The following is a 12,135-nucleotide window of genomic DNA, read 5'->3' as shown; positions in this document are numbered from 1 at the left end:
CTAACAGATGGAATATAATGTGGATAAGTGAAAGGTTATGTACTTCGGTAGGAAGAATAGACTATTTTCTAAACTGGGAAAGGCTTCAGAAATCTGAAGCACAAAGGGACTTCTGGTTCAGGATTCTTTTAATCTTAACATGTAGGTTCAGTTGGCGCTTTGGAAGACAAATATAATGTTTATATTCATTCCAAGAGGGCTGGAATACAAGAGCAGTGATGTACTGCTGAGGCTGGTCAGACTGCATTTGGAATATTGAGTGTGGTTTTGGACGCCATATCTAGTGCTGACCTTGGAAGGGGTCCAGAGGAGATCCAGAAGAATGATCCCAGGGATGAAGAGTTGCTCACATGACCAGTTGAAAACTCTGGATCTGTATTCAGTTAGAAGAATGAGGGAGGATATCATTGAAACTTATAGAATACGGAGAGGCCTGAGATGTGGTGAAGAATAGATTAGGTTCCCTACAGCGTGAAAACAGGCCTTTCAGCCCAACAAGTCCACACTGACCCTCCGAAGAGTAACCCACCCAGTCCCATTTCCCTGTGACTAATGCACCTAACACTATGGGCAATTTAGCATGGCCAGTTCACCTGACCTGCACGTTTTTAGACCATGGGAGGAAACCGGAGCACCCAGAGGAGACCCACGTAGACACGAGGAGAATGTCTGTGTGGAATTTGCGCAGTCACCCAAGGCTGAAATCGAACCTGGGACCCTGTGAGACTGCAGTGCTAATCACTGAGCCACCGTGCTGCCATCCGTTAATAATGTATCCATTAGTCAGAGGCACTTGCACCTAAGAGCACTTGCTTCAGAGTTTGTTCCTTAATTGTCTTCAGAGCTCTAAAGGAACTACCCTTTAGAACTGAAGTCATGATTTTTTCAGCCAGAGGGTGGTTAATCAATGGAACTCATTGCTGCAGAAGGCTATTGAATGTATTTAATACAGAGATAGGTAGGTTCTTGATTAGTAGAGGGATCGACAGTTATGGGGACAAAGCAGGAGAGTGGAGCTTAGAAACAGATTAGCCATGATTGAGTTGCAGAATAAAATTGATGGATCGATTGGACTAATTCTGCTCCTGTAGCTAATAGTTCCAAGTCCCTGCCTAACAACAGCATTTTGGAATTCTTACGATCTGCAACATTCCAAGAAGGTGACTGACCATCACCTTCAAGTATACCAACTAGCTTGTATCCTCTGTTTCTTTTGCCTTTATTATTATAGCTCCTGTTACATTCAGTTACATAACAATTCCTCCAACTTAATCTCTTTCCATCTTGAAAAACCTCTTCTTTTACAAGCTCGGAATGTTGAGCATTTATTTAAGTCAAAATAAGTCTCTGCCATGACATGGAGAGCTAAGTGGCATAAAGGCTGACTTTCCCAAGAATCAGGACCCTGGAATATAAATCCTACCTGCCAAGAGCTCCAGGCCACCATGAGATTGTGCTGTTGCTGGTAAAACTCTCATCCGGGACTTCATGTGATTGCTCGATCCCAGGCCACAGATAAGTGACGGCCGAAGGGACTTTGCTAGTTGGAGTTCATGAGCAAGGGATTGTCAGCAAAGGTGGTGGTTGGCTTTCACCAACCTGCATCCCCATTCCAAAGCTATGTCGCTTGATCAGGTACAGCATGACTTTGAACAAGTTCCACAAAGTCCTGCATGTGTTAGCTTGTGTACCTTGTATGGGTAGCCTTCTGTCTGCCATTGGATTAGTACCAGCAACAATGATATTGGAGCTGGATGGAAAAGTTCACAGATCCTTTTGCAATTCTTTAACTTGATCAGGTTGGAGGTAGGAAAGTGATAAAATTCCCATAAGCATCTTTCCACCCAATTAAATCGATCCACGATCACCCCACCACTAACCTCACTACAGGGGTGACAATTAATTTCCACCAGAATATTTGATCAAACCTGCAGTCACATTCTTTGTTGTGCTGATTTGTGGATTTGTATCCTTCTAAAGTTCCAAATATTAAATGTGTTAAATGTTCGTCGTTTTGGTATTCTTTGTTCCTTAATTGTCTTGTTTTCATTGCAGATATACAAGAGAAGCTTATTTGGAACTTGTTGAACACATACGTAGGATCATCCCAGGTAACGTTACCTTCCTGATTTTCTGCATGATAAAGTAATTTGGAGGTTGTTTGTCAGTGGAAAACTGATTTAATTTTGTGACTGCAGATCCATAGGGTAAACATGTGACCATCAGAAAAACATGTAGACTTTGTATTCTGAAGGTTAGTTAGAGTACAGTAGTTTTGTGCTCAAGTTGATAGTTGAATTTATGATCCCTGAAATGGTCATTATTTTTATTGGTTGGTTGCAATCAGATACAAAGAATTATTGAGGTCACGTGTCAAACAATGGACATTTTAATGTAAAATATTCTAAATGCTTAATAGCTTAATTACCTAACCATGAAAAATAATTGTCATGTTTTAAAATTTGCTCTTGGAATATGAGCAGAACTGTAATTGTAGTTAATAGCTTCAGATGATGCAAACAGGGGATCTGAGGTAAGGACCACTCATCCAATGACTATTATAAGGAGCTAGTAGGAAATGTCAGGGTTTAGGATTGTCAGGCGGTGGCTCGAATAAAACAAGAAATTCAATGACTTTGGGGGATACCTTTAAACTAAGACATTTACCAGCAAAAGGAGAGATTAAAATTGCCAAAGGAATGTGACCAGTTCATGCTGAATGTTAGGAAAGTGATTGAGAGGCAATAAACTTGCTGTGGGAGGGGCTGAGTGTCAAACAATTGCGGTGCCAGAGGAAAATTTCATAGAATTTGTGGAGTGGACTAAAGTAGGGCTCTGTATTGAGTGGTGATGGGCTGCAGTTATGTCTTGTGTCGATGTTGGGTCTAATCCTATGAACTCAGTTGTCCATATAATGTTGCACTTCTCAGGCCACCCACGAATGCAGTACTATTCAATATTTAAGGCTATTAACTTTTTAAAATTTATTATAACAGGTTAAGTGTTACTGTGTTAATGTCATTTACATTTTTATATAATTGTCTTTCTGAAACCAGGTATAAGCTTAAGTAGTGACATCATTGCTGGATTTTGTGGAGAGACTGAGGATGATCATTTGCAGACCATTTCACTTCTTAGAGAAGTGAGGTATAACATTGGATATCTTTTTGCTTATAGCATGAGAAAGGTGAGCTATACAGGATTATCAGTCTTCAAGATATATTTGAAAGAGATGGATAAAGCAGACCATTATATTTTGTGATCTCACAGCCCCATTGCTATCATTCTTTTCATTTGAAAGCTGCTTATTTACTTTTGCTTTAGTTTAAGCAATTAACAAAAAAATAGGTGACTTAGAGATGCGCAGTTTCTACAACTTTTGGATTGTTTGCTAACTGTACCCTATTTCAAAACCAGGATACCAAAACTGGCAGCTGTTTAAAATGCCTGAAATTACTCATTCTTTTATCTCAAATCATTCCTGAGCACATCATGCTCCCATACCCAGGCATTTATTGATTAAACCATTTGGAAGAGACAGCTTAAATTTCCCAGACAATCACAGAGGTTAATTTTCTGAATTTACAGTTCAAGCTGATTGTAAAGCCAAACGAGAACAAGCTTTAAATAGCAGTTATTTTTATGCTTCACAAAGATCCATTTCCATTCCCTTGTCTTGTCAAACAAAGCGCTATACTTCGGAAAGTGGTTAGTGTGATGTACAATTGGCTGCATTTTTTTTATCTTATTGTAAACCTATTAAGCATGGATCCTCTCTACTGTCAGAGATCAGGCACAAAAGTCTGAAATAAAATACCTTTTGTAATATTGATCTTTTCTAGAAGACACACTCTTACCATAGACTTCAGGACAGCGTTCCTGCAATTGTGAAACAACGTCGTTTGGAAGAACTCATCACTGTGTTCCGAGAGGAGGCAGCTAAACTCAACTCTGATCTTATTGGAAGTGAGCAACTCGTGTTAGTGGAAGGGGTATGTAGAATTAATATTAAGGATGTTTAAAGTGTAAATTTGTCTTGTGACAAATTTAATCAATAAATATTGAAATAGTAACGTAGTCCAGATCAAAATATGTGTTGTCCAAAGATCCACAATGAGATCAGGGTCAGTTATGAAGTCTTTGGCCAGTACTAATTGATTATGTCAGGTTTTCCCACATATGCACAAATGTAACATGAATGACAAACTTTTCAGGTTGAGTGACCCTGCCTTGGAACTGGTGCTGAGGAAGGGGCACTCGACCCAAAATGTTAACCCTGATTTCTCTCCACAGGTGCTGCCAGAGCTGCTGAGCTTTCCCAACAATTTGTTTTTGTTTCTGATTTACAGCATCTGCAGTTCTCTTGGCCTTTATTTGGTGAAGAAGGTGTTTGATACACTTACCTTCATTGGTCAGTGCATTTAATATTGGAGTTGGGATATCATGTTGCAGCTGTACAGGACTCTCTAGGACTCTATGAACACAGTATTCCAAAACAAGTCCTAGAGATATACAGCATGGACACAAACCCTTCGGTCCAACCATCCATGCCGACCAGACCATGCAGACCCACTCTAGTCCCACCTGCTAGCATCCGGCCCATATCCCTCCAAACCCTTCCTATTCATATACCCATCCAGATGCCTCTTAAATGTTGCAATTGTACCAGCCTCCACCACTTCCTCTGGCAGCTCATTCCATACACACACCACCCTCTGCATGAAAACGTTGCCCCTTAGGTCTCTCTTATATCTTTCCCCCTCACCCTAAACCTATGCCCTCTAGTTCTAGACTCTCCGACTCCAGGGAAAAGACTTTGCCTATTTATCCTATCCATGCCCTTCATAATTTTGTAAACCTCTTTCAATTCTAGCCACCCTGCTATAGGAAGGATGTTGTGAAACCTGAAAGGGTTCAGAAAAGATTTACAAGAATGTTGCAGGTGTTTGAGTTGAGCTCTCGGGAGAGGCTGAATCGGTTGGGGCTATTTTCCCTGGACCGTCAGAGGCTGAGGGATGACCTTAAATGTTTATAAAGTCATGAGGGGTGTGGGTATGGTGAATGGTCAAAGTCTTCTCCCCAGAGTAGGGGAGTACAAAACTTGAGGGCATAGGTTTAAGGTCTGAGGGCTCAGATTTAAAAGGGACATAAGGGACAACCTTTTCACAGAGAGAGTGGTAAATGTTTAGAATGAACTGCCAGAGGAACTGGTCAAGGCTGGGACAGTTAAAACATTTAAAAGACATCTGGATGAGTGTATGAATAGGAAACGTTTGGAGGGATATAGGCCAAACATGGCAAACGGGACTAGATTAATTTAAGATAAATGTTTGGCCATAGATGAGTTGGACTGAAGGGTCTGCTTCCTTACGTATAATTCTGACTTCCTAAAGATGCTGAAATGCTGAGGTAACTTTGGTACCAATACGTTTATCTACATTTTGTTTGTAATTAAATGAAAACCAGGGCACTTTAGTCTAATAATTTCACTCATTTGAACTGGCTGAGAAGCACTTGCATTTCGCTACAGATCATAAAACTCCTATAAATTACATAATTCCTCGGCAGAAAACCAATTCAGGTCGTTGTCGTTTAAGTCACTAATTTTGAGCTGGAATCATTCTAGCAAATCTCTTTTGCACTGTCCCATATGTTCATCCTTTCCAAAAAGTGTGGTACCCAGAATTTCTGCCTTTTGTTCATTCTCATTTCTGCACTGTCGCAACAGAATAATATATTGGGTTAATAATTAATTGTATTACTTCATGCTTTATTTCTCATTAAACTGTATGTCTTCAGACTTATGCTGAGCAATACAGGAGAGATCCACTAATAGTGTACAGGTTGTAAAACCAGTGGCCTGTGGTGCCCGATAGCACAATAACCTGAGAAAGATTATCTCTAGTACACTACTCAAATAGCCATTGGAAAGTTGCTGGTAATATCGTCAGCATAATTGTGTATGTTTTGCTTATCAGATTTTATTCACTTTTTTAAACACTATTCATACAAGAGGCAAAATCTGACCTGGAGAATAGGAAACTTGTGAATCGTAAAGTGCAGAAACTAGTCCCTGAACTAACAATTGGGAATTATTAATGAATGAAAGCATCTTCATCCTAATTTGCCAGTCAGAAGAACTTACAGATAGACCAATGAATTCAGCAAAGCCGTGGTTATTTAAATAAATTGATCTTCTAGTGTAATATTTGTTTAATAACATAATTTGAACACAATCACAGAATTGTTACTGTGCTGCAGCAGACCATTTGACCAATCATGTCTGCACTGGCTCAATGACCATTTACTAGTGCCAATCTCCTACCTTTTCCCCATTATTTAGTGAAATACTTTAAATCTGTGCTCTGGTTCTTGAACCTTTTACAACTGGGAGCACTTTTTCGTCATCTGCTCCATCCATGATTCTTGATTTTGAAAACTCCTATCAGATCTTATCCTCTCGTGACTGAGGAAAACAATTCCACCTTCACTAATATATCCCCCTCATTGATTCCAGCAATACACAACATCATTCTAGTAAATCTCTTCTACACTCTCCTGAAGAATATTGTATGCTTTATTAACTGTTCTTTTTACCTACCCTGCCAATTCTGCATGTGGTCACCCTTTAGAATCGACCTTTTTGTGCTGTGTCTTCATGTTCTTTGTACCAAAATGTATCATAGAACTTCATCTATCACCTATCCACTCATGCCACCAACTTGTCAGTGTCCAGTTGAGGTTCTGTACTATACTTTGCATATTTTTCAGTGTTCCCAAGTTTTGTATTGCCTGCAAACTTTGAATTTGCTCCCAGGTCTCCAAGATCCAGATCATATATATATACTAATACTGACCCTGGGGAACTCTTCCACAATACAAACTCACTTTAATTTTTTTTAAATTCAGTAATTCTAAATGAAATGATTATTTTTGGTTTCAAGAGAACCCACACTTTTTAAAAATTCACTATTGGTACGTAGGTAAAAGTAAAATTAGCTAATAACCCATAGACACACATCAACATGTAAACTTACCTTGCTTTTGTTCTGATTTATTAGGGGCTGTTCTCTGACACCTGCTCAGGAGCAAGGTTCCCTAAGTCAGTAGGAATGTTAATGTGCCCCGAATCTCCTGCATGCTGCCACTTCCACCACCATTTTCTTCCCCCATGTCTGCTTCTAGTGCCTCCCACACCCCGAGCTCAGTTTAGCTTTATTTTGCCAGACTTCAAATGACGCTGTTTTTCAAAGAGGTAGTGTAGATTCCAACAATCTGTCATTTTAGACAATACACATCCCAGTAAATTACTCTCCAGCTGGTGTCAGAATTTTCCAATCAACATACTCCACAATGGCTTGCACATTGGTTTGAAGTTCCTGCTATTTGTCATAAAGCTACAAACAGGATTATTGTTCTTAATTAACAATTGGGGTCGGGGGTGCGGGTAGTTGTGGAGGGATAGCACAGGAATAGCACAGCTATTCAAAGGTTGATATAGTGAAATGTTCAAAACTGAAACACCACTAAATTTTTAGCAAATGACAAACTAAAAATACTGAATTTGGTGTTTCTTCCTGCTGTAAATATCTAGCATTTACAAATATACACTGAGAGCATATTGTCTAATCCTTGCAACAATTGAGTTGATTTTCATGGTATTTTATTCCACATGTTTTCCCTAGGCATTGGACCATTCTGATTTTTCTTTTTGCTTTTTACCTCCATATTTAATGAGATGGGATGGTTCCCCAGAATGTACAATTAGAGAATGAAGGACTACGTTAACTTGATGTAGAAAATGTAACATGCATCCATTGCAAGTGTAACCCATAATGTAGGACTGGTATCTTATACCTGCAACTCTTTTTGTCATAGTTTTAAAAACTCCATACAAAAACCCATTACCAGTTATTTCCTTTTTTGTTTTACATTCCCAGACCAGTAAGCGATCTAAGATGGAATTGTGTGGAAGAAGTGATGGTAATATTAAAGTAATTTTTCCCAGCGTGGAGATATCTTGTGACTGGTCATCTGGAATGCTTGCTTCTATTAAACCTGGAGACTATATATTAGTGCAAGTAAGTGAATAATTAAGGTGGTTTTTTTAGGAATGCTTCTGACGTGTAATGCACATTTGAAATGGTCCCATTTTATGCAGAACTCAATCTGTAAATATCAAGTGTGACTTGTATAATAATGGGTTTTCTAAGTCACAGATTGCTGCTTCAAAATCATAATTAAGCAGTCTGTGTATCTCCCTTCAATAAACTACAATGGAAAACATTACATTAAGCACTGTTGGCTAATTCTCTGACTGCTTAGGAAGAAACTTTTTAAACAATGGTGATTTTTTTTTAAAAAGAGAAGTTTTGCATTTTAATTGGACACCAGAAACTCTAATCTTAAAAAAAACTATTGTGTATCTGTATTAAACTGGTTACAGCAACAAATAATTTATGTATCCTATGCTGCAGCTATCAGTGTAGTAATAAAGGACAGGCACAGTGCTGTGCAAGGGCAGGCACTGCTAAATCCTTATTCTTAATGTAAATTTTAAAACGGCTGTGCAGTGCAGTGCTCTTGACCTCTAGCATCACTGGGGCAACATGTAGGCTGGAACTACCAAGGAGGAATGATAGATCCATGGGGCACTGCGGTGGATAAGTTGCAGGAATGGAAACTGAAACCATCGCAGGTGCTTTCTTTGACAATGTCCAAATGAATAAGAATGAAATCAGATGAGGGCAGCCCCAACCAACTGGACAATAAAATACATTGGAGCAGGATGGTGTGGTTAACTTTCAAAGGCGGTATACAGATTAAGAAGGAGTAGTTTCTCACTGTCCTCATATGAGTTAGGACAAATTACCTGACTCGGACTTTAATGGATGATTGAAATAATTCTCAGCAAGCAGCGAAAACCCTGGGGTTGACTTTTATTTCTGAAGTTCTTAAGTAAAAATGAATGGCATTTGACTGAAACTGAGAGCCTTTGACCCAGCCTGCTTTAAGATTCTAGCTGTACTGTCACCTAGGAGGTGCTGTAGAGCAGCTCAGGTTCATATGGATACTAGTATATTTTTCTGAACTTTCTATCACTTGCAAAAAAAATTGCATTCATGTAAAATTGCTTGCAAACATGTTTTTCATAAAATAAATACATTTCATAGATATTTAATTCACTACTTGTGCCTAAATTTTCAGATAACATCTGCCAGTTCTCAGAGTTTAAAGGGTACCCCAATCTGTCATACAACACTGAATAATTCAACAAGGATGACATCTGAAAACAGGAAAACTGTTAGTTATGGACAATAACGTATACCCGGGATTGGAAATGTACTGCAAGATGATTTGAAGAAAGTATCATAGTTGTGCTCCTGCACTAGGAGTATTATTGAGAATTGCAAAGTTAGGACTTGTACATTCTTTCACCACACAAGACATAGAGATAACCAATGCATTCATCTTTTTAAACTTCTGATCCTGATAATCTGTTATGTGATTTTAAAATGTCAGATGCTTAGTATTACAATATTAAAGTATTGGCATGGAAGAAATGTAACAAATTGTTCTGTCAATGAGAGATGAATCATTGTAGAATTGTTGCATATGTATTTGGCGATTAAAGAAAGATTTCAAATTTTTGTATGTTGTTTTCTTTCGCCAGGCATTTTGCATCTAGCGCTACATGATTGAGAAGAAATTGAAATTAGCGAGTTTGAAATATTTTGTAGCTCAGGTTGAGGTTCTGGATGTGTGTTTGCTCGCTGAGCTGGAAGGTTCGGTTTCAGATGTTTCGTCACTTTACTAAGTAACATCCGTGAGCCTCCTGTGAAGCGCTGGTGTTATGTCCTGCTTTCTATTTACGCATTCAGGTTTCTTTGGGTTGGTGATGTCATTTCCGGTTTTTTTTCTGACAGGACAGTAGCTGAGGTCCAAATCAATGTGTTGGATGCATTTCTTTATAAAGTATTATCCTGTACTTGCACCTAATGAGTCAGCTGAAGTCATTTCTGACTCATTTCAGTTGAGGATCAACTCCATGTGACACCAATACCTTACCGCTTTCTTTGGTGCCATCTCTACATGTTCCAGCTCTTCCCCTGCATTTTTTTGCCAACTCTGCTTGTTCCCCAGTCCTTCTCACGGCTCCCGTAATTGCAGTGCTTCCTGCTTTGCTGCATTGATCTCCTCCTGTACATTCTGCTCACAAATTGACTTCCTCCACCTTGACCGATCAATACTCCTGTGCTTTCAGCATCCTTTCCTGCAGGTTGTGTAGACTCTGCTCCACTTTCTGCAACCCTTCTGGATCCTTCCTCATTTTCTTCATGTGCACCTTGGACTAACAGCTCTGAAATGTAAGCAAACCAGCATCCATCCACACCAATCACTGTGGGAATCACTGAGAAATGCTTGAGGTGGTTGTGGTCAGTCAGAAGGGGTAGTCTGCAGAGTAGAGTGTTTAGGGCCTTCAACAAACTCATCCTTCACTTAACAAGTCAAAACCTTTGCTCAATGGTTACACTTTTGTCTCTGGGTTCGCACGCATGTAAGGTAACCCTGGTAGTCTTCAAAAAGCAGCAGATTCTCCTGATCAGTATGTATGTCTCAGCCCAGATTAGCTATTTTATATTATTTGGGGTTTATGACACTTGTTATAAGCATAATATTGGTTGCTGAATGACCAGATATTACAAGCATGACGACTTCAAATTTGCTAGATTAACTGTACTTGTGAAGTGTGGAGGAAGGTGCACTCTTGTCAATGCAAGTTGTTCTTGACTTTTCTAATCTCTCTACATACTCCCTCTGTCTGTCTTGCCTAAATCAAGAACTGTTCTTTCTGAGCAGTTTGACATCACTCTGGTCTTAATGACTCTCTGCTGTCATCTTGCACCCCTGGTGGAGAAAGAAAATTTCTCACAAACTCTAATCTCTTAACTCCAATTGACCTTTTATTGAAGCTTCTGTCGATCTAATTTACAGATATGAGAAATGCTGCAACGATCAGTTATTTAATATCTCGGTGCTTAAGGTTAAGCTAGCCTAAATGAGCATGTACTGTGACTGACCATCCGGCCTACTTTTTTTGACTAATTATATTTTTTATGGTGTGTACCAAGATTTATTAAGAGTGCTGAGAATGTGGAACTCCATACTTCAGCGGGTGGTTGAAGTGAATAATATAAATGCTTTTAAAGGGAAGCTAGACATACCACAGGTGATGGGACGAGATTACAATGATAAACTTAGAGACTTGAGGAGAGCACAATTCAGCACGAACTGCTTGGGCTGAATTGTCTCTGTTCTATGCATTATGTAATGCCTGGCACTGGTGATAACTCCAAAAAGCAGAATCAAGTTTTTTGAAACTAGAACGTAATTTTGTAGGCAAATTTACAGAACAGACCATTGTCGGGGAAAAATAAAATCCGATGCTAAATTAATCTATTGTTGGGTAGGCAAGTTCTTTCTTCATACCATTCTGACTTTGTAGTTGGTATTTAACTGAACTCTACATTTTAAATTCTGTTAGTTACTAAGCTTCTGACAGGATCTCCAATGGAGGTGTTGGACTTAATTAAGCTAAAACTGGATTCTCATTAAGGGAGGTAATGGTTTTTTTTTAGGAGCGCATAGAACTCGCAAATTTAGTGTAATTTGCAATAGATTACCAGAGTAAGAGAAAATTTTAGGGTTGCGAAGAAAGCGGAATTCTTTTGCTTTTGCATTTCCTAAACTTTTTTTGCCCTTAGGAACTGACTTATTCTGAAACTAGTTATTTGGTGAATACGTGGTCCATGACTAATGTTTATTCTGTTTCTTAGGTTCATCGTACAGCAATTGTTGACAAGGTTGACAAAATATATAATAAAGTAGTAAATGTATAATTGAATAAGTAGTTCTTAAAACACTTTAAACGTAATAGAATAGTGTTATTGAGTTGTAGATGTGTACTCTAACTTTGAGAGTGAAAGCTGGCAAGGACTTAACAAGCACAGAGTATGCTGAAAAATTTAAAAGATGTAATGTGGCTGTGAAACAAACAGCTGGAGCTGAGTTGCCATGGTACACAACAAAATTGAGTTTGGCCGATCAGTTTAAATTCTGCCGCAAGATACTAGA

General features: G+C 38.8%; 1 protein-coding gene across 2 annotated transcripts in view; it reads left to right on the top strand.

Annotated features, from left to right (window-relative positions):
- Nucleotides 1-9,650, top strand: part of cdk5rap1 (CDK5 regulatory subunit associated protein 1) — a 28,393-nt gene extending 18,743 nt beyond the window's left edge. For both annotated transcript variants that reach the window (XM_072556952.1, XM_072556951.1), the window contains 5 exons: nt 2,056-2,111; nt 3,057-3,187; nt 3,843-3,992; nt 7,941-8,081; nt 9,208-9,650. In XM_072556952.1, coding sequence (XP_072413053.1) covers nt 2,056-2,111; nt 3,057-3,187; nt 3,843-3,992; nt 7,941-8,081; nt 9,208-9,321 — 592 coding nt within the window. In that variant the 3' untranslated portion in view covers nt 9,322-9,650. The remainder of the gene's footprint in view (nt 1-2,055; nt 2,112-3,056; nt 3,188-3,842; nt 3,993-7,940; nt 8,082-9,207) is intronic.
- Nucleotides 9,651-12,135: the final 2,485 nt, after the last annotated feature.

Source organism: Chiloscyllium punctatum, chromosome 37, assembly GCF_047496795.1.
Source record: "Chiloscyllium punctatum isolate Juve2018m chromosome 37, sChiPun1.3, whole genome shotgun sequence".
NCBI classification, from domain to species: domain Eukaryota; kingdom Metazoa; phylum Chordata; class Chondrichthyes; order Orectolobiformes; family Hemiscylliidae; genus Chiloscyllium; species Chiloscyllium punctatum.
Note: the sequence above shows the minus strand (reverse complement) of the source record. Positions and strands in the feature narration are given on the sequence as shown.